Source organism: Melanotaenia boesemani, chromosome 24, assembly GCF_017639745.1.
Source record: "Melanotaenia boesemani isolate fMelBoe1 chromosome 24, fMelBoe1.pri, whole genome shotgun sequence".
In the NCBI taxonomy this organism is placed as follows: Eukaryota; Metazoa; Chordata; class Actinopteri; order Atheriniformes; family Melanotaeniidae; genus Melanotaenia; species Melanotaenia boesemani.
In genome coordinates, this window is record NC_055705.1 from 1,224,451 (window position 1) to 1,245,153 (window position 20,703).

Below are 20,703 nucleotides of genomic sequence, written 5' to 3' on the forward strand. Positions count from 1 at the left end.
GGCCGCTGCTCTGTCTGCTTTGGCCGTCCTGGGCTTGGTGCTCTGTGGATCTGCTGGGCCTTTGGGTCCTCGGGCTCCCCCCATCCCCCACTGATGCTTCGGGGTGTGGCGTGATCAACACCACATTTCTTCCTTGTTGCATGGCCATACACACATGTTCACACGTGCACGCTCACAAACGTGCTCGTCTCTCCATCTGCTTCTGCTAGATGTTGCTGATGTTTGTGTGTTGGTACTTTTCTCTGCAGGTACGTTTGATGACTACTGTACTTTTTCATATCATCATTATCATATTTTCTTTATGTATCATGTAGTACTGTGGTAGTTTATATTGTTTTTTTAGGTGTGTTTTAGGCAACAACACACATTTTAATCCTGTCCTTTTCTCCCTTTTTTTTCCTTTTTTCTTTTTCTTCACTCTTCCTCTATCTCCCTGTCAGGTTCAGTACTAACATATAAAAACTAAAGGAAATAAGATTACAATAAAAAAAATAAAAATATCAAGAGCAGCCATGTATATAACATGTCTCCCTTGGTAGAGCAAATCTGGCAAGCAAAATAAGGCACACACACCACCGTTCTGTATGTTAGGATGCTGGACAGGACAGGGTTAAAAAAAAAAACAACATAAAAAATAAATGAAAATGAAAATAAATAAATAAATAAATAAAAATAAATAAATGAAAATAAATAAATAAATAAATAAAAATAAATAAATAGATAAATAAATAAATAAATAATAAATATTCTAGTGCTGGGCACGTTAACGCGTTAATTGCTCATTAACGCAACGCTTAATGAACGCTGTTAATTTTTTAATCGCACGTGAATTTTTTTTTTTTTTTTTTTTTGCTGGCCTTGGCTTTGATGACAGAAACATGGCGTCCATGTCCCTCTTCCCTGCTGCAGCAGTGCGTCTGACGTGATTGGCAGAGAGCGGGTTTATTAAAATAAAGAGATGTTTTCTGTCTGGAACAGGAAGAAGAAAAAAAGAACCGACGTTTCTCTTTGTCAAAATACATGCAGATGGACAGAACATCGTAATTTTTGGACGGGAAACTTTTTTATTATTTTTTTTATACGGTTTTAATTTATTTAAGACAGCAAAGGTAAAACATGTTTTCTGACTTTTACAAACATGCAGCATAAATCGGATCTTCTTCTGCCTCTGGTTCAGTGAATCTTGGTCATATTAAGATGAAACTTCCAACTGTGGAATCTGTGAGATGTGAGCTTTCAGTAGAGGAGTCGTTTGTTCGTGTTCATGCCGTGGGGTGGACACGGGGAGACATCATTTGTGCTCACATATTTTTCGGACTTTGTGTAGCTGCTCTTTAAATAATTTGTTGTCTTAACTGTGTTTGTTGGTGATAGAAATGGTTTTACTGAGCTGGTAGCTGAGATTCTGGACTTTCTGTGGATACCACACATGTTTATAGTTACATCTACAGACCTGACGCTACACCCGGAAACGAGATGTTAACCCCTAAACTCCCGGTGGTAGCGGAGGCTGAAAATTAAAGTTTAGAGAAATTATATGCCAGAAACCTGGATAATGCAATACTGAAGGTGCATGGATGGAAGTTATTGTGCATATTGTGAATATTTCTCTCTCCTCACCATCTAGAAGCTGTGAGATTCTCATCCTGCTTTCTGTCTGTTCACCTGATGCTGATATTCATCACATATTGTTCCTTCTGTGTTTAGAAGGAAGCAGCTTCACAGCTTTAAATTCATCCTGCTGACTTTTTACCTTTTACTTAGTAAATCCTGAGGATTTCATCCTTCTTTGTCATAGATATGTGGTTTTATATATGAAGAAATATTTTATCTGAAAATTGCTGCTAAACCTGTTTATGTGTTTAGTTCAGGGGTCTGCAACCTTTCCAATCCAAAGAGCCATTTTTCCCTCAGCCAGCTAAATAAAACTCCTTTAGAGACGCAGATGTTATGAAACTTTTCAAAAAGGAAACTTAATATATATTTTTAATGAAGAGCCACCATAGGATGTTTGTTATTTTTGAAGAACCACATTTTTATTTCTGTTTTTAAGGTTTTAAAATAAAGAAAAACATGAAACCTTTATAAAAAAAAGAGGATAGACAGACTTTCTGCTAAGGAATGTAGATATTTGTGGAAAATGATGTAAAAGAAAGAAAAAAAAGTCCCTGGTTTCCAACCTAATGACAAGAAAGATAGATTTAAAAAAATATTTTAGCCACGTATTTAGAGGCATTGTGGAAGGTCCAGACTTGCAGGTTGGAGACCCCTGATGTCGTGTTTGTAAACCAAGACTTACTGCATTTTCTTTTTATAGCTGTAGGCCTTTTTTTTAAAGGAAAGAGACATTTTGCGATTAATCGCGATTAAAAATTTTAATCGCTGCCCAGCACTAAAATAAATAGATAAATATTTAACAGTTTCTAGTCCATGCATGTTGAGTTTTCCCTGTTTTTTAAAGCAACGTGGTTTTCTGGCTATGTCAGCGTTCAGGTGTTCTTTCATGTAGACGTTTGTTCCTCTTCACTTCTTTCAGAAGAGCAGTTTTGTGCTTCCTGTTGACAAACCTCAAGAAGACTGCTTTAGCATTAAAAACCTGCTTTTAGCAACAGAGGAGTGAAAACGACCTCCACACAGAGAGAAAACTCAAATGGAAAACATGTAGTGTGCAGGCCGGCCTGTAGGGGGCGCTAAAACTTTCAACCTCACTCAGCGTGTGCACGGCATCCTCATCAGACCTGAAGACAACAACCGCCTGTACAGAGGCGTGTTGGTCATCTACAGCATGTAATCTGCGTGTCGGCGCTAACGGCATGAATGTTTGTAAAAGCAGGTTCTGCTTTGGCGAGCGACACGTCGCTATCAGAGAGGGAGGCCTAAAGAGACGGAAGCTGGAAGGTTTATGTTCAGAGGACAAACTGAGAGGCTGCGTACACATCCAGACCGTACCTGCAGTCTGCAGCGTCTCTGGGTTCTCACAGCCGAACGCTGCTGATCCGTCCACGGAGACGCTTTTCCTCTTCAAACACGTACAAAGCAAACCTGCCACCAGACCATCAGGTGAGTCAGTTCACCTTCAGACCACCACAGCTGCTCAGTTTGAGGCCAGTGCTTCACTTCTGCTGGGATTCACCTGTTAGCAGAGAGGCCAGGATGGCGATGATGAAGGCCGAGCGGTAAATGATGACGACCTGGGTCTGAGCTCGGCAGTCTGATTCCTGGCTGGATGGAGCGCTGGGAACCAGGTGTGTTTGGTTCTGCTCCTCTTTTCTATGATCATCTGTAGAGAATCAGGTGTGATCAGAGCTGCTTTCTGACCATAAACCAGGACCCCTCACAGAGAACATCATGAAGCATTTTACACACATCCCATCAGGAAGAAACCAGCTCCTTTCATGGTTTAAATGTACATTAGAGGTAGAAAATAAAACTCGTCCTCACACCGTCTCCACGGGATGGACTGGATGGAAGACTGACACATGAGGACATGAGAAATAAAGCGGTGATATCCAGACTGTTGCTCTAAACGTCTCATTTTTTTTGTTTGGACCTGAATCAAGTCTGGATCCTGACCCGGACTCCTTCCCTGCTGCTCTGTCAGACCTTCAACGTGTCTGATTGTCACAAACTACATTTATAAAGCAGTTCATGTGAGAACAAGAGAAACTATTTCAGTGAAGAGACGTCAGCGGTGAACATGTTTTACTGCATGTTGTAGCATCAGGAATAAAACCTGCAGAACTTACCTGAGATGAGACGGAAAGTGTCCACAGAGACCATGTTGTCCTCCATCATCCTGCTACAGAAGTAAAGCCTGCAGTCCTCTGCTGTCACGTTTTTAATCTCCAGTCTGTTACCCAGAACTAAATATTTGGTTTCTAACTCAGGAGAGCAGTATCTGGCTGTTGTTGGAGAAAAACTCCGTCCAACACATTTCAGCTGACTGTGGATCATCATGGACCAGAAGACGTCTCCGTCCCTGATGCTGCAGGTTAAAGTCACATCTGTTCCCAGCTCTCCTCTGACCTCCGTCACCTTCTCAGTCTCTGCACAGACCAGAACCACCACCACCATCATCATCATCATCAGGTCCATGATCAGGTTCAGAGTGGTCTGGAAGCAGCTCCGCTCTGCTGAGAGACCATGGAGGAAGTGTCTTCACTTCCTGGTTCACACATCTGATAACAACCCACCAACATTTCTTCAGTCTCAGAGGACGGAAGTGAAACTTGTTCACCTCCAGACTGAATCTGCAGCAGGAATCTGAGACAGCTGCTCTTCACAGACCTGCCTTCCATGTTTTAATGATGTTAAAGGAGCAGGAATGAAGGTAGAAAACAGCATCATGTCCAGGGTCCAGGGTTCTGTTCTTCTATCCTCCAACATCTTCATCCTCAGACTGGTTCAGGAAACAGAACCAGGACTGTGGACACGTCCACAAAGATGTCAGACAGTCGCTGTGAGCTGCTCATTATCGTAGAATCGGATCATTTATAATAATACTGGTAGAATTTTTGACTTGTGTAATATCACAATGTCATGTCATTTCCGGCGTGATGACATCATTTAACCCCCAACCCGAGCAGAACGGGCGAGCTCAGCTGGAGGAATAAACAGGGAAACATGGTGGAGCAAAGCAGCGTCCAGGACTGCTGTGCAGTACAGAGAATATTGACTTTGGCTTCAAACGATCATAAAACAGTGACGTGGATAAAACTATTCTTATTTAAATCATTTTACAGTAAGATGCTCTGATATTCTGATAAAGACACGTATGTTTCTTTCTGCAGGTAATGAGCCGACATAGAAGCAGCAGCCTGTAGCTGTTTGGACCCGACCGAGCTCCACATACCAAAACATGGCCGCCAGCTCCCCTACGGTGACTTTCTCATCCTAATAATCCATCGAGGTCTTTGGAACAATCTTAGTGTGATCCCTTCTCTGAGGCCACTTTGTCTTGGGAGACCCTCCTGGGACCTAAAGCCCTACACAGCTCAGCTCTCAGGTTCATGGTAAGCTGATGATTCATGGATGGGGATTTGTTTATGAAAAGGGAAAATATAACCTTAAAACTCCAGTACAAGCAGTGTAATTTATTCTTTAGTACCATTATTTTCTCTGCTAGCAGCTGATCTTAACGTTGATCAGGTGGAAATTAGAAGTTGAACCTTAAAGCTGTAAAATGTCTCCTACACAGAGGAAAGATGAGCTTCAGCTTGTCATAGCGCCTCCATGTGCTGCATGTACACTCAGTACTGCAGCATAACACAGTTTCTAACAACCACTATGATGACTACTGTTAACTTCTGATACTGCTCATTTATTATTAGAGTTGTGGAAACAGTGCATTTAAATATCAGACTGTTTAAGGAGAAATGACATTACCAACAGTTCCCTACACATAATCGTACTAGAAGAGGTTGTTGGGTTGTATTGCTGTGTGGTGGTGTTGATGGGGGCTGAACACTTCATGGAATTAGATTCTGTATTTTATCTGTACTGATGTTTATTCTCTTTTTTCTTTATGTTAATGAACCATGTATTTCAATATAAAGTGATTTTACATGTGATAAAATGTACCATATAAATAAAGTTACCATTTCCATCTGTGAAAAGTTAAACAGAACTGTGTTTGTGGTCATCTTAGCACCCAGTTTCATTCGCCTGTAAGGTGAGCAGAGGAAGAGGTTTGTGGGTGTTTCATGAAAAGATTAAAATTAACTTCACTGTGGTTAAAATGTGTCGATGAATCGGCTCAGTTTCTCTGCAAATACTATGAAAACAGAAACTCTTTTTGAGTTGCAATGAATATTTTAGCATCATATCACAGATTGAAATTTGATTCAGTTATATGTTGCTTTATAATCTGTAAAACTGGAATATACTTTCCTTCAGTACTGCTATGAGTAGTTCTATACACAATATACTCTTCTGCCAGAAGTAAAGACTGTTTAGGAAATCCAACAAAAGAAACAAATTACATTACAAGCAAAATGACTTCTAAAAGCTCCTCACATTGTGTTAATACACTAAATGCCTGAAAGCTGCTTCCTTGTTGTTTTAACATCTCATAAAGTCAAAGAGAAGCAGCAGTGGAGTTTTCCATTATATTTTTACACTGAGCACATTAAACCCACCAGTTAGATCAAATATTATCATGTGTGTATAGAGCAGCGTCGTCTGCATATAAAGTGACCGTGTTCTGTATTACATGAAGGTAATGAAAGACAATGTGACAGTAAATCTGCTTCACCAGGAGTTTGTGGAAGTTTTTGATCCTGACTTGTCTGATGACTCACGACTGTCTGACAAGGTACAGAGTGAACTCAAAATGCAGACTCAGTTCTGGTTGGAACAAAGGTTCTTTTAATGCTGATCCAAAGCTGAGGAAGTCCAAAAGCTTGAAGAAGTCTCAAGGATCTAAAAAAGCAAATGTTAGACAAACACTGGACCACTGAAGAATAAGCAACAAGACCTTCTACCAGAATCTAAAGGTAAGAGAGGAACTTATATACACATACATGAGGGAAACTAATGAGACTCCGGTGAAACATATGAGGGCGGGCAGGTAATCAGATGAGCAGGAGAGGAGGGGCCAACAAGAAAAACCAGGACACTGAGCCAGTTTAACTTCAGGTATATGCAATGCAGCCCCTCTGGAAGGAAGGGGTTGTGGTGGATAAAAATGTGGTTCTTTATAGGCTGTCGTCCACCATGATGTTCAACATGATCTCGTTTTTAACTTAACATGCATGTAGTCAGCGTGTCTCAATGTCTAAAACAAATACATTACTAAGGAAAATCAAGTGAAAAAAAAACACCATCAAACATGATTTTTAATGTAAAGAAACCAGCTCACTGCTCCTTACAAACAAAGTCTTCTTTAACCCTAAACCAGTACAAACTGGTCTCACACCAGTTTGGTTAAAAACTGAAGTTCATGTCCCATCCGTTCACATTTTAGAGTCCATCCAAGAAACATAACTCTCTGAAATACATCTTAAAGATAATTCAATGAATGCTCATCAAGTATCTGGGTTTTATTAATTCACCCTTAAAAACAACTAAAACCCAAATCCTCTGACAGAAGGTGGAGCAGGAATCCTTCATGAAGCCGTTTTCTCTCCAGAACTTCCATATTCTTCAGCCGGCACCCACCTGTCCAGGTGTGTCTGTCTGCATCCAGGTAAAGGATGCTGAGCTTGGTAGTAAACACATGTGGAGAGAGCTGGAGATGAGAGCAGGTGGATCTCCTCACACTGAAACACAGCAGGAATACTTAGTTCAGGCATAGTACTACTGATAGTACAGTAAGCAGTACCAGCAGCCAGTAGAAGTACTTCCTGCTGAGGTGTCTGCAGTAATCAGCACTGAGTCAGAGGTCTGACTAGAACTGCTCTCTGAACAACGAGGATGGGATTATTGATGAACAGCTGGATGAAAGTCAACATGGACTCTGTGGTGCAGAGAAACTGTCTTTACTTCCAGTCTTGTTAACTACGGGGCAGTAAAAGGGACAAAATCAGACTATTGAGAAACGGTTTTTGTTGCTGAAGCTATCAGCTGATCTGCATGATAGCAGGGCTGCACAGGACTGAAGCCAACAAGCACTTCATCAGCTGCTGGTTCAGCTGGTCTTCACTGAGACTGGGAACCATCAGGATGGACTGACCAGAAGGTTCTGGTCCGCTAGCGGCTAACATGACAGCATGAAGATCTGTTCTTTTTACCTGCAGGTTCTCCAGCATCTCTGGGTTCTCAGGGCTGAAATCTGGAGGGTTCTTCATCCTGCAGCGGCTGCTCTTCATCCTCAGATTCACACAAAGGAAACCTGCCGACAGACCATCAGGTGAGTCTCTACCTGAAAACTAACACAGCTGGACATTCAGCTTCTGTCCATCAACGTGAGCTCTGTTTATGTTTCTGATGGCTCCAGTTAAAACATGACTATAGCTGGAGGTTAGTTTAGGCTGTAGTCAGGGTTCCAGGTGCAGTCACATTCAGGTGAAAGTTACTTCAAACTACTTTCAACTGTCCATGTGTCCTAAGTCCACAGGGATTGGCTGAGAGGTGTGGGCGTGGGAAGAATGGACTTCTGTAGACTCCTGTATTGTGTTGAACCTGTTTTCCTGCTGGCAGCATAATAAATAACATAAAAGACAACTGGAGCTTTATGGGTTTGTTTCTCACCGATGGTTTTATGAACAACTGATTCTGGTCTTTTTCATGAAGCTGCTGAGCACAAAGACTGCAGAGCTGAAAATGAGCTAAAAACTCACCCATGATGATGAAAAGCAGGACGGCGTTCAGACTGAACGAGCTCAGCAGAACAGGTTCAGACCAGCAGGTTTCTGTGTTGCTGGACCAGCTGTGATGGTCTGACTCTGTGGTCAGAGTCACAGGAACATCTGGAGTCACGGGAACATCTGGAGACAGAAAAGGGTGAAGATTAAAGAAAAGGAGGCAGGGGGGAAATCATGACTCAGCATCTTTACAACGGACTGTTTTCTGATCTGTAAGTTGCTGACATCATTCCTTTTTTCTCCATCAGTAAAAACAAGCTGGAAATCTTTTGGCTTCATGAACCATAAATGTGGGAAAGATGGTTGTTTCTGCTGAAGTCCGTCTGGTTTAATAAGCTCAGGACGTTTGATCACCTGGATGGAGGTTACCTGAACCACACTGAACTTTAAACTGCTGATCCTGTGAGTCCTTTAGAGACGCTCTACAGAACCTTCACCATTTTCTCGGTGATGCCCCCCCACATCTTCCAGCATCGTCTTCATCCTACCTGTACTGTGAGCTCTGTCCAGCCAGTAAAGACAGTCTTATCTTGACTCTTATCTTATCTCATCAGACCAAATAAACTCTTTCAGATCCAACCTGAATCAAGTCTGGATCCTGACCCGGACTCCTTCCCTGCTGCTCTGTCAGACCTTCAACGTGTCTGATTGTCACAAACTACATTTATAAAGCAGTTCATGTGAGAACAAGAGAAACTATTTCAGTGAAGAGACGTCAGCGGTGAACATGTTTTACTGCATGTTGTAGCATCAGGAATAAAACCTGCAGAACTTACCTGAGATGAGACGGAAAGTGTCCACAGAGACCATGTTGTCCTCCATCATCCTGCTACAGAAGTAAAGCCTGCAGTCCTCTGCTGTCACGTTTTTAATCTCCAGTCTGTTACCCAGAACTAAATATTTGGTTTCTAACTCAGGAGAGCAGTATCTGGTTTTTGTTGGAGAAAAACTCCGTCCAATCTGTACTTTCAGCTGACTGTGGATCATCATGGACCAGTAGACGTCTCCATCCCTGATGCTGCAGTTTAAAGTCACATCTGTTCCCAGCTCTCCTCTGACCTCCGTCACCTTCTCAGTCTCTGCACAGACCAGAACCACCACCACCATCATCATCATCATCATCAGGTCCATGATCAGGTTCAGAGTCTGGAAGCAGCTCCGCTCTGCTGAGAGACCATGGAGGAAGTGTCTTCACTTCCTGGTTCACACATCTGATAACAACCCACCAACATTTCTTCAGTCTCAGAGGACGGAAGTGAAACTTGTTCACCTCCAGACTGAATCTGCAGCAGGAATCTGAGACAGCTGCTCTTCACAGACCTGCTTTCCATGTTTTAATGATGTTAAAGGAGCAGGAATGAACCAGGTGATTGGCCGGCTGTGTTTTCACCCGCCTGTGATTGGACGATCTATCAATCTATCTATCTATCTATCTATCTATCTATCTATCTATCTATCTATCTATCTATCATTCCAGTGGAAGCTAGCAGGGAGGCTGGAGTTGAAGCTTTACATTTATTCTACCTGTCTTCTGGTGCTTCAGGTGTGAGGAGGGGGTGTGGACTGCTTTGCTGTGATTGGTGGAGAGATGCTGCTAACTGCTGGCTGAATGTCTGGTGTTGTTCTATCTTCTCTCTGACTGGGGATGAAATGCTTTCTGGGGATTAACAACGTTTCTGAATCTGAGTTAAATCTTCTTTAACGTCTTCAAGCTTCCACAGAAGCCACGAAGAAGAAATCCAGGAAAGCTGCGTTTACTTTCTAAACGTCACTATGAGCTGAAGCTGCTGCGTTTCTCCACTAGATGGAGACGTCACGCTTTACGCAGGTTGGCAGGAACGTGGGGGGTCACGCGCTGCAGGGGCTCGTTGAACCGGAGAGAAGATGGATGAAGTTTTCCTCCATGAAACAGGCTGACAAGAAGCTCCACCAGAAGGATTCCCACAGACGGGATTTTCATTTCCTTCCCAGGAGCTCGGAGGATGAAACTGGACTTTCTGGCTTCTTCCACAGATCTGCTGCGCGCGCTGGGAGGAAAAGAAACTCACCTGCTCCTCACAGATCATTCCTGCAACAACCGGATCAGCCTCACGTGGGCGTGTCTGTAGACCAGGATCAGCTGAAGCAGCAGCGGTGGGTGGAGGAGAAGCTCCGTGGTTGGTGGTCGGACACGTTCCCCGGGTTCCACCTTCCTGCGCTGGATCAGGTGGAAGCAGCGGCTCATCTGGAAGGTAAGTGTTGGACGGAGACCACAAGCAGATTCTGCTGCCATGAAATGCGCTGAGTACGATGCAGAGCTGAAGACCAAGAGGAGAAACCGGTTTGGTCTTTGAAGGAGGAAACTGCGCGCGCACAGGGCCAGAGACATGTCTCGTTTACCAGATGGATAAAGTTCTACCTGTCTCTACTCTACTCTACTCTGTCCTGTTGTGTTTACTCTGGACTCCGGTCTCCTCACCGCGTCTTCATCCAGCGGCATCAGAGATGTTTACTGTGAAGGTTTCTACACCTTCTTCATGTCTGAGCTCATTTTAGATCCGACTCACTGACACTTTTCTTTTTACCAAGAACACAGTGAAAAGTGGTTTATCCACAAACACACATCTACTACAGTGAGGCTGGACTTCTGCTGTTTCCTCTCATGTTACGTGGAAGCTGTAGATGGAGAAGCAGCATCTCTCTGAGGCCAGTAGCTACACTGGGTGGACTGGGACCAGTCAGTCTGCTTTGTTTGAAACAACACAGGGACGTGCAGCTCAGCCTCTGTTCATCCCTACATTTACTATTCTTCAGTTAAAGCATCAGTCTGAATGAACGGGTCTGATGGAGGTTCTTCTCCATCTTATGTTAAACGTTGTTCAGTCATCGTGTCTTTAGAGGCTCACAGTGGCCGTTTTATTCCCAGTACTGAATAGTTTAATGACACCTGGTCTAAGTCATGATCCACGCTGCAGGTAAACACACCTGACTGAAGCTTGGCCTGTGGACCTGAGCTGGTCTCAGGGACGTAGTACTCCAAGCTGAATGTATGCAGATATTTATGATAGTACTTACTTCTTACTTATTTCATAACCACGTTTATTACTGCACATCTGAACAGAAACAGGAAGCTTCAGTTTTAAGATTAAAGGAAACTTTTGTTTAAACTTCAACAGAAAAACCGGAACTGATGACTTCCCCCGAAGCCAGTAATACTTCTACTTTTACTCCCTCTGTAGTACCTGTAGTACCTGTAGTACCTGATAGTACCTGTAGTACCTGTAGTACCTGCTAGTACCTGATAGTACCTGATAGTACCTGTAGTACCTGATAGTACCTGATAGTACCTGTAGTACCTGTAGTACCTGTAGTACCTGCTAGTACCTGTAGTACCTGTAGTACCTGTAGTACCTGATAGTACCTGTAGTACCTGATAGTACCTGATAGTACCTGTAGTACCTGTAGTACCTGATAGTACCTGTAGTACCGATAGTACCTGTGGTACCTGTAGTACCTGTAGTACCTGATAGTACCTGATAGTACCTGTAGTACCTGTAGTACCTGATAGTACCTGTAGTACCTGTAGTACCTGTAGTACCTGATAGTACCTGTGGTACCTGTAGTACCTGTAGTACCTGATAGTACCTGCTAGTACCTGTAGTACCTGGTAGTACCTGATAGTACCTGTAGTACCTGGTAGTACCTGATAGTACCTGTAGTACCTGTAATACCCGCTAGTACCTGTAGTACCTGTAGTACCTGATAGTACCTGTAGTACCTGTAATACCTGCTAGTACCTGATAGTACTTGTAATACCTGTAGTACCTGTAATACCTGCTAGTACCTGCTAGTACCTGTAGTACCTGCTAGTACCTGTAGTACCTGTAGTACCTGTAGTACCTGCTAGTACCTGATAGTACCTGTAGTACCTGATAGTACCTGTAGTACCTGGTAGTACCTGTAGTACCTGATAGTACCTGTAGTACCTGATAGTACCTGTAGTTCCTGTAGTACCTGTAGTACCTGATAGTACCTGTAGTACCTGGTAGTACCTGTAGTACCTGTAATCCCTGCTAGTACCTGATAGTACCTGTAGTACCTGTAATACCTGATAGTACCTGTAGTTCCTGTAGTACCTGTAGTACCTGCTAGTACCTGTAGTACCTGGTAGTACCTGTAGTACCTGTAGTACCTGATAGTACCTGTAGTACCTGGTAGTACCTGATAGTACCTGATAGTACCTGTAGTACCTGATAGTACCTGCTAGTACCTGTAGTACCTGATAGTACCTGTAGTACCTGGTAGTACCTGTAGTACCTGATAGTACCTGATAGTACCTGTAGTTCCTGTAGTACCTCTAGTACCTGTAGTACCTGTAGTACCTGTAGTACCTGCTAGTACCTGATAGTACCTGTAGTACCTGCTAGTACCGATAGTACCTGATAGTACCTGTAGTACCTGATAGTACCTGATAGTACCTGTAGTACCTGTAGTACCTGATAGTACCTGATAGTACCTGTAGTACCTGTAGTACCTGATAGTACCTGTAGTACCTGTAGTACCTGTAGTACCTGATAGTACCTGTAGTACCTGATAGTACCTGTAGTACCTGTAGTACCTGGTAGTACCTGATAGTACCTGTACTACCTGTACTACCTGATAGTACCTGTAGTACCTGGTAGTACCTGATAGTACCTGTAGTACCTGCTAGTACCTGATAGTACCTGTAGTACCTGTAGTACCTGGTAGTACCTGATAGTACCTATAGTACCTGTAGTACCTGATAGTACCTGTAGTACCTGGTAGTACCTGATAGTACCTGCTAGTACCTGATAGTACCTGTAGTACCTGATAGTACCTGTAGTACCTGTAGTACCTGGTAGTACCTGATAGTACCTGTAGTACCTGGTAGTACCTGATAGTACCTGTAGTACCTGTAATACCCGCTAGTACCTGTAGTACCTGTAGTACCTGATAGTACCTGTAGTACCTGTAATACCTGCTAGTACCTGATAGTACTTGTAGTACCTGTAGTACCTGTAATACCTGCTAGTACCTGATAGTACCTGTAGTACCTGTAGTACCTGCTAGTACCTGTAGTACCTGTAGTACCTGTAGTACCTGCTAGTACCTGCTAGTACCTGTAGTACCTGATAGTACCTGTAGTACCTGTAGTACCTGATAGTACCTGTAGTACCTGATAGTACCTGGTAGTACCTGTAGTACCTCCTAGTAGCTGTAGTACCTAATAGTGCCTGTAGTACCTGGTAGTACCTGATAGTACCTGATAGTACCTGGTAGTACCTGTAGTACCTACTAGTACCTGGTAGTACCTGATAGTACCTGGTAGTACCTGTAGTACCTGATAGTACCTGGTAGTACCTGGTAGTACCTGTAGTACCTGCTAGTACCTACTAGTACCTGGTAGTACCTGTAGTACCTACTAGTACCTGGTAGTACCTGATAGTACCTGTAGTACCTACTAGTACCTGTAGTACCTGATAGTACCTGGTAGTACCTGTAGTACCTGCTAGTACCTGATAGTACCTGTAGTACCTGGTAGTACCTGTAGTACCTGGTAGTACCTGTAGTACCTGCTAGTACCTGATAGTACCTGTAGTACATGCTAGTACCTGTAGTACCTGGTAGTACCTGGTAGTACCTGCTAGTACCTGCTAGTACCTGATAGTACCTGTAGTACCTGTAGTACCTGATAGTACCTGTAGTACCTGCTAGTACCTGTAGTACCTGGTATTACCTGGTAGTATCTGTAGAACCTGATAGTACCTGCTAGTCCCTGGTAGTACCTGTAGTACCTGCTAGTACCTGTAGTACCTGTAGTACCTACTAGTACCTGGTAGTACCTGTAGTACCTACTAGTACCTGGTAGTACCTGGTAGTACCTGGTAGTTCCTGGTAGTACCTGTAGTACCTGCTAGTACCTGTAGTACCTGATAGTACCTTTAGTACCTTTAGTACCTTGTAGTACCTGTAGTACCTGTAGTACCTGATAGTATCTGATAGTACCTGGTAGTACCTGTAGTACCTGATAGTACCTGGTAGTACCTGGTAGTTCCTGACAGTACCTGGTAGTACCTGCTAGTACCTAATAGTACCTGGATAGTACCTGATTGTACCTGGTAGTACCTGATAGTACCTGATAGTATCTGGTAGTACCTGGTAGTACCTGTAGTGTCTTTTATTTTCAAGATTATTGAGAAAGTTGTATTTTACCAGCTTCATGACTTTTTAAATGAAAGTGGAAATCTTGATAAATTTCAGTCCGGCTTCCGACCTCATCACAGCCCAGAAACAGCTCTGGTCAAAGTGTTAAATGACATTAGGTTGAATACTGATCCTGGTCTAGTATCAGTCCTGGTTCTGTTGGATCTCAGTGCTGCGTTTGATACTGTAGATCACAGAATCCTGTTGCACAGGCTGGAAAACTGGGTTGGACTTTCTGGAGCGGTCCTTAACTGGTCCAGGTCCTGTTTAGAAGGCCGGAGTTATTTTGTTACGATCGGCAGCTATGAATCTGAGCGAGTGGCCATGACTTGTGGAGTCCCCCAGGGGTCAGTCCTTGGATCTCTTCTGTTCAACTTGTATCTGCTCCCTTTGGGTAAAATATTACAGAACTATAGCATTAGTTATCAAAGTTATGCAGATGATACACAACTTTATGTGTCTCTGTCACCAGATGACTGCAGTCCAATAGACTTATTGTGTCAGTGTCTGGAGCAAATAAACACCTGGATGAAGGAGAATTTTCTACAATTAAATGAAGACAAAACTGAGATTATTCTGTTTGGTAGAAAGAGAAGATGGTCAGCATTGGTAAACACCTGGAGACTCGGGCTCTTAAAACCACCGACCAAGTTGGTAACCTGGGAGTGTTGATAGACTCAGACCTGACTTTCAGCAGCCACATCAAAGCTTCACTACGACAGCTTTTTACCAGCTCAGAAACATCAACAGAATTAAAAGTTTAGTCTCCCAGAAAGACCAGGAGAAACTCATCAATGCATTCATCTCCAGTAGACTGGATTACTGTAATGGTCTTTTAACAGGACTTCCTAAAAAGAGCATTAAACATCTGCAGCTCATCCAGAACGCTGCTGCTAGAGTTTTAACCAGGACTAAGAGATCTGAACACATCACACCAGTTTTAAAATCTTTATACTGGCTTCTAGTTTATACTGGTTTCCAGTTTATACTGGTTTCCATTTTATACTGGTTTCTAGTTTACACTGGTTTCTAGTTTATACTGGTTTCCAGTCACAGAATAGATTTTAAAACCCTTCTGATTGTTTACATCCCAGAATGGTTTAGGTCCAGAATACATCTGTTATGTTCAGAGAATATAAACCTAGCAGAGCTCTTAGATCAGTGGTTCTTAACCTTGTTGGAGGCACCGAACCCCACCAGTTTCATATGCTCCTTCACCGAACCCTTCTTTAGTAAAAAAGCCTTATTTGCCTGGATCGGCGCTCGGGAGATAACGGGCTAATTCCGATGTGTGGTCCCGACTGAGAAGGAGGTCTCACTCTGCTGCTTATCCAGCACTCTCAAAGCGGACCGGTAGGGAGTCTCACTCAGACACATATACAGCCCTAGCGGTCTGATAGGGAGGTCTCATTCTGCTGCATAAACCAGCGACCTCAAAGCGGACCGGTTGGAAATCTCAGAGCAGGACGCTTTCACTAACTGCAGACTAGACTGAGGGGTGGACCTCTGCGGCGGAGGCTCCACCGAACCCCTGAGACCGACTCACCGAACCCCTAGGGTTCGATCGAACCCAGGTTAAGAACCACTGTCTTAGATCCAAAGACTCTGGTCAACTAGTCCAGACCAGAGTCCAGACCAGAGTCCAGACCAGAGTCAAGACCAGAGTCAAGACCAGAGTCCAGACTAAACATGGAGAAGCAGCATTTAGCTGTTATGCTGCAAACAAGTGGAACAAACTGCCAGTGGAGATTAAACTTTCCCCAAATGTAGACATTTTTAAATCCAGGTTAAAAACTTTTCTTTTCTCATGTCTATGCATGAAATCTGTACGGTAACTTTTAACTTGCTTTTAATCATTTTAATGTAATTTATTATTTTATTGTGATTATGTGTTGATGTCTTTTACTATTTCTAAATATCTGTAATGTCTTTGTTTTATGTAAAGTACTTTGAATTGTCCTGTACATGAAATGTGTTGTACAAATAAACCGCCTTGCCTAGTACCTGCTAGTACCTGATAGTACCTTTAGTACCTGGTAGTACCTGTACTACCTGGTAGTACCTGGATAGGGCCTGAAGTACCTGATAGTACCAGGTAGTACCTGATAGTACCTAGTAGTACCTGGTAATACGTGGATAGTATCTGGTAGTACCTGTACAGTAGTACCTGTACAGTAGTACCTGATAGTACCTGATAGTACCTGTAGTACCTGTACTACCTGATAGTACCTGGCAGTACCTGTAGTACCTGATAGTACCTGGTAGTACCTGTAGTACCTGATAGTACCTGGTAGTACCTGGTAGTACCTGGCAGTACCTGTAGTACCTGATAGTACCTGGTAGTACCTGTAGTACCCGATAGTACCTGGTAGTACCTAGTAGTACCTGTAGTACCTGATAGTATCTGGTAGTACCTGTAGTACCTGGTAGTACCTGTAGTACCTGGTAGTACCTGGTAGAACCTGATAGTACCTGGTAGAACCTGATAGTACCTGATAGTACCTGGTAGTACCTGATAGTACCTGATAGTACCTTTAGTACCTGGTAGTACCTGTACTACCTGGTAGCACCTGGATAGGGCCTGAAGTACCTGATAGTACCAGGTAGTACCTGATAGTACCTAGTAGTACCTGGTAATACTTGGATAGTATCTGGTAGTACCTGTACAGTAGTACCTGATAGTACCTGTAGTACCTGATAGTATCTGGTAGTACCTGTACTACCTGATTGTACCTGGCAGTACCTGTAGTACCTGATAGTACCTGGTAGTACCTGTAGTACCTGATAGTACCTGGTAGTACCTGGCAGTACCTGTAGTACCTGATAGTACCTGGTAGTACCTGTAGTACTTGATAGTACCTGGTAGTACCTGGTAGTACCTGGTAGTACCTGTAGTACCTGATAGTATCTGGTAGTACCTGTAGTACCTGGTAGTACCTGTAGTACCTGGTAGTACCTGGTAGAACCTGATAGTACCTGGTAGTACCTGTAGTACCTGGTAGAACCTGATAGTACCTGGTAGTACCTGGTAGTACCTGATAGTACCTGGATAGTACCTGATAGCATTTGTCTACAGGACTAGTAGTAGAGTAACGTCTTTCTGGATCCGTCATGCCGTCATGTTCCAGTTTAGCTGCTTACTACTCCTTTACAGGAAGTACTATGATGTATTTTGGCTTTGTTGTGATGACGGGGTTTAACTGTGAGGTGGTGTTGTAGCAAACTTTGTGTTTTAATCTGTGTTAACGGTCCCGGTACACGACTACTAATCAACAACATTGCAGCCATGTGTGAAGCCCCTCCGTCATGAACGCCCACAATATTCACATCAAATGAAACTCAAAGTCTCGTCTTTCTGATGATATAAACCATTTTAACAACAACCACAGAAAAGCAGTTTAAATGTTGACTTTCGTTACCTTTGAGGGCTCTCTATCGGTCAAACATCAATATTTCCCATCAAGTTTGGTCTCATTCTGTCCGTACAGGTTAGGAGAGGACAGAAACATATTTTTCTGTGTGTTGTAAAGTGTATAACTTTTTATCAGTAATACTTACAGTTGTTCTGATTGCTGGGGGTGAAACTAGAGAGTGTTACCTTTACAAAGAGCCCAAGCCTGTACTTACAATCCAGAGGGTTCAATAACAGCAGTAATTCTACTTTGGAGGTCATATTACAGGCGTTTCTGCCAAAATGACCCCGCTTGATAAGGGATTAACTGGTTTATTAGGTTTTTAATCTAAAATAAGATATTTGTTCTCTTCTTGTTCACTCTTACATGCCAAGGTCCCTCCTGTCCCTCGTTGTCCACCCTGCCTTCTTCAGGTTTTATGGACTAAAGGGGACCCACAGTGGTTTTTACCTGAGTTGCCAACCTGGCGACTTGAACCCAGGTTCTCCAGACCCAAGCCCACCTCTGTAACCACTAGGCTACTACTCCCAATTTATATTATTTATAATATTCCTTTGGTGCACTTCTACACCCCCACCCTCCTGAGGAAGACTTCAGGATGAGAGGAGACACATTTAAGAGACTAAAACAAGTCCAGTTCATTTCAGGCTCGTAGGATCTTTTAATCTCATTTCTGGGTCTTCTGTTGAGTCTTTTCTGGTCTAGTTTGCTGTTCCAGACAAAACATAAACCCTCCCATTTCCAGACTGAAGAGCTGTTTGCTTTCAGTTCAGATGTGAATGAACATGCTTGTTGTTATCCTGAAAAATGCCTTCGTGTCAGATTCACATGACTTATGTTCTGCAGAGTGTAATCAGTGTTTGATAGCTGCATAAACGTCAATAACACGCCTGCAACAACATGTCACTGCCTACCAACAGGACACCTCCTCAGGCAGAAACTTTCAAAACAAACAGAAAACAGCTGACATGCTGATACAGGCGAGTTGAACCTGCTGCTGAAGTCTGTCAAACCCTGACTCAGACCTATTTCCAGGATTTATTTAATCTCACCCCTTATAACAGTCAGCAGCCACCATAGAAACCAGTATTTGTTCTGATGCCTGCTACCATTACTACATTCGACCAGGGCTGGACGATACGGCCAAAACTTTTACCACGCTATATTTCTTCATTTCAGTCGATACCATATAATTCTGATATCAATATAAATAATATAAAAGCCTCAGAAAAGCTGCCAAAAATGCCAAAACAGATGCTGTAAAACTAACAATTATTTTACCTACAAAACTCCTCCAGTATAACATTTTAAAAACTGTACAACAAATTAATGTTCACCTTTTATTTATATTTAGCAAGGCTAACTTAGCCTTCAAACAAAGACATTTTCAAAAAAGTCAAATAAAACTTTTACCTTTGTATATATTAGTATCTTTAACTTTAACACAGGCTTATTATGTAATTCTTAAAGATTTTAATAAAGATGCTTCAACTAGGCTTAAAAATAAATAGTAATCAGAGCTTCTACAATAAACAGAAAAAAAGAGTGGGCATCAACTGATGCTTCTTCTTCTGACTCAGCATATTCTGACTCAGCATCTTTTGACTCAGCATATTCTGACTCAGCATCTTTTGACTCAGCATATTCTGACTCAGCATATTCTGACTCAGCATCTTTTGACTCAGCATCTTCTGACTCAGCATCTTTTGACTCAGCATCTTTTGACTCAGCATATTCTGACTCAGCATATTCTGAAAGGAAATGCTTCAGATGAACTGTTGCCAACTCCTTAATAAGAAAATTTGTCCGACCTAAAAGTCCTAGAAGTCACTAAACAATGTCTTCATCTGATCAGCAAAACATAATTATGCGGTGTGGCTCAGTGGGTAGAGTGGTTGTCCTGTAGCTCAAAGGTTGCCGGTTCGATCCTGCCCCAGAGAACTCATGTTGAGATGTCCCTGAGCAAGACACGGAACCCCAAATTGCACCTGATGTGTCGTGGTTAGCGCCTTGCATGGCAGCTTCTGCCATCAGTGTGAATGTGATGTATGTGTAAAGCGCTTTGGATAAAAGCTCTATATAAGTACAGGCCATTTACCATAATTAAATAAAACTAAGTTATTCAGTCAATATTTTCTTTTGTTTTTAGTTTAATTTTATTAAGTCTAATTTGTTTTTTAATTAGAAGTCTGGAACATGTCACAACACTTTAAACTTTCTACATGTTTTCCTCCACACTCTTCATTAGTAGATCTTACTATGTGACGGTAAGCCAGCGCGGGACCATTTCATTTCCAGCCTGGTGGTGAAACAGAGGTGATCATCTCCAGCTCTGAATGCTGCTGCTGTGTGAGGACCAAGCCTCTAATGAGAGCTTTAGACGGGGGAGGAGTCTGTGCAGCACCCGCTCCTCACCGAGAATGTTACGGCCCCTGATCATTGCTGTCACCTGAGGCTCATCTGGTATGAAAATCCCTGCTGCGGATCTGGGCTTCTGAGTGGCTGCGTCTGGCACACCTTCGTCTCCTCCCCTGAGATTGGATAAGCCCTGACCAATCATGCTGTACCCTGCTCGCCGCCCTGAAATAAAGGACTGCAACGTTCTCCAGTTGAGAGGGTAGCGTAGGAGTAGGAAGGAAGGGAAGAAGCGGTTGAGCGTGAACTGTCTTCTGTTCCCTTGTTTGTGTGATTTAGAGATGATTTCGTCAGTTTAGAATAGTGTTGGTTTCTGGTGGTGTAGCCTCTCGTGCAGTACGCAAAGCTGTGTTAGTTCTTTGAGTGGG

At 42.9% G+C, this 20,703-nt stretch overlaps 3 protein-coding genes across 5 annotated transcripts in view; 2 read left to right on the plus strand and 1 right to left on the minus strand.

Annotated features, from left to right (window-relative positions):
* The window catches only part of LOC121635255 (NLR family CARD domain-containing protein 3-like), a 1,000,352-nt gene that overhangs the window by 267,539 nt on the left and 712,110 nt on the right, over window positions 1–20,703 (plus strand). The window lies entirely within an intron of this gene.
* Window positions 6,500–9,474, minus strand: LOC121635302. 3 transcript variants are annotated; one of them, XM_041978437.1, is made up of 4 exons: window positions 9,080–9,474; window positions 8,280–8,408; window positions 7,731–7,831; window positions 6,500–7,259 (listed from the first exon to the last, which is right to left on the minus strand). In XM_041978437.1, the coding sequence occupies exons 1-4, from the start codon at window positions 9,432–9,434 to the stop codon at window positions 7,107–7,109; spliced, it is 738 nt and encodes a 245-aa protein (XP_041834371.1). In that variant the 5' UTR covers window positions 9,435–9,474; the 3' UTR covers window positions 6,500–7,106. The 3 variants fall into 3 exon arrangements, with proteins under 3 accessions (XP_041834371.1, XP_041834370.1, XP_041834372.1); XM_041978436.1 differs by having other exon boundaries at window positions 8,280–8,426; XM_041978438.1 differs by lacking the exon at window positions 6,500–7,259 and adding an exon at window positions 7,268–7,497 and having other exon boundaries at window positions 8,280–8,426.
* Window positions 10,396–20,703, plus strand: part of LOC121635253 (xanthine dehydrogenase/oxidase-like) — a 52,703-nt gene continuing 42,395 nt past the window's right edge. Inside the window, exon 1 of the mRNA XM_041978363.1 lies at window positions 10,396–10,534. The gene's annotated coding sequence lies outside the window, so the exon portion shown is untranslated. The remainder of the gene's footprint in view (window positions 10,535–20,703) is intronic.

What these genes read in the sequence shown, in the direction of transcription:
- LOC121635302 (XM_041978436.1), bottom strand. Translation starts at nt 9,434, where the DNA reads ATGGACCTGATGATGATGATGATGATGGTGGTGGTGGTTCTGGTCTGT. An exon ending in CACTTTCCGTCTCATCTCAG is followed by an intron (nt 8,427 to 9,079) that starts GTAAGTTCTGCA and finishes TTCTGTCTCCAG; the next exon opens with ATGTTCCCGTGACTCCAGAT. An exon ending in CCTGCTTTTCATCATCATGG is followed by an intron (nt 7,832 to 8,279) that starts GTGAGTTTTTAG and finishes GTCTGTCGGCAG; the next exon opens with GTTTCCTTTGTGTGAATCTG.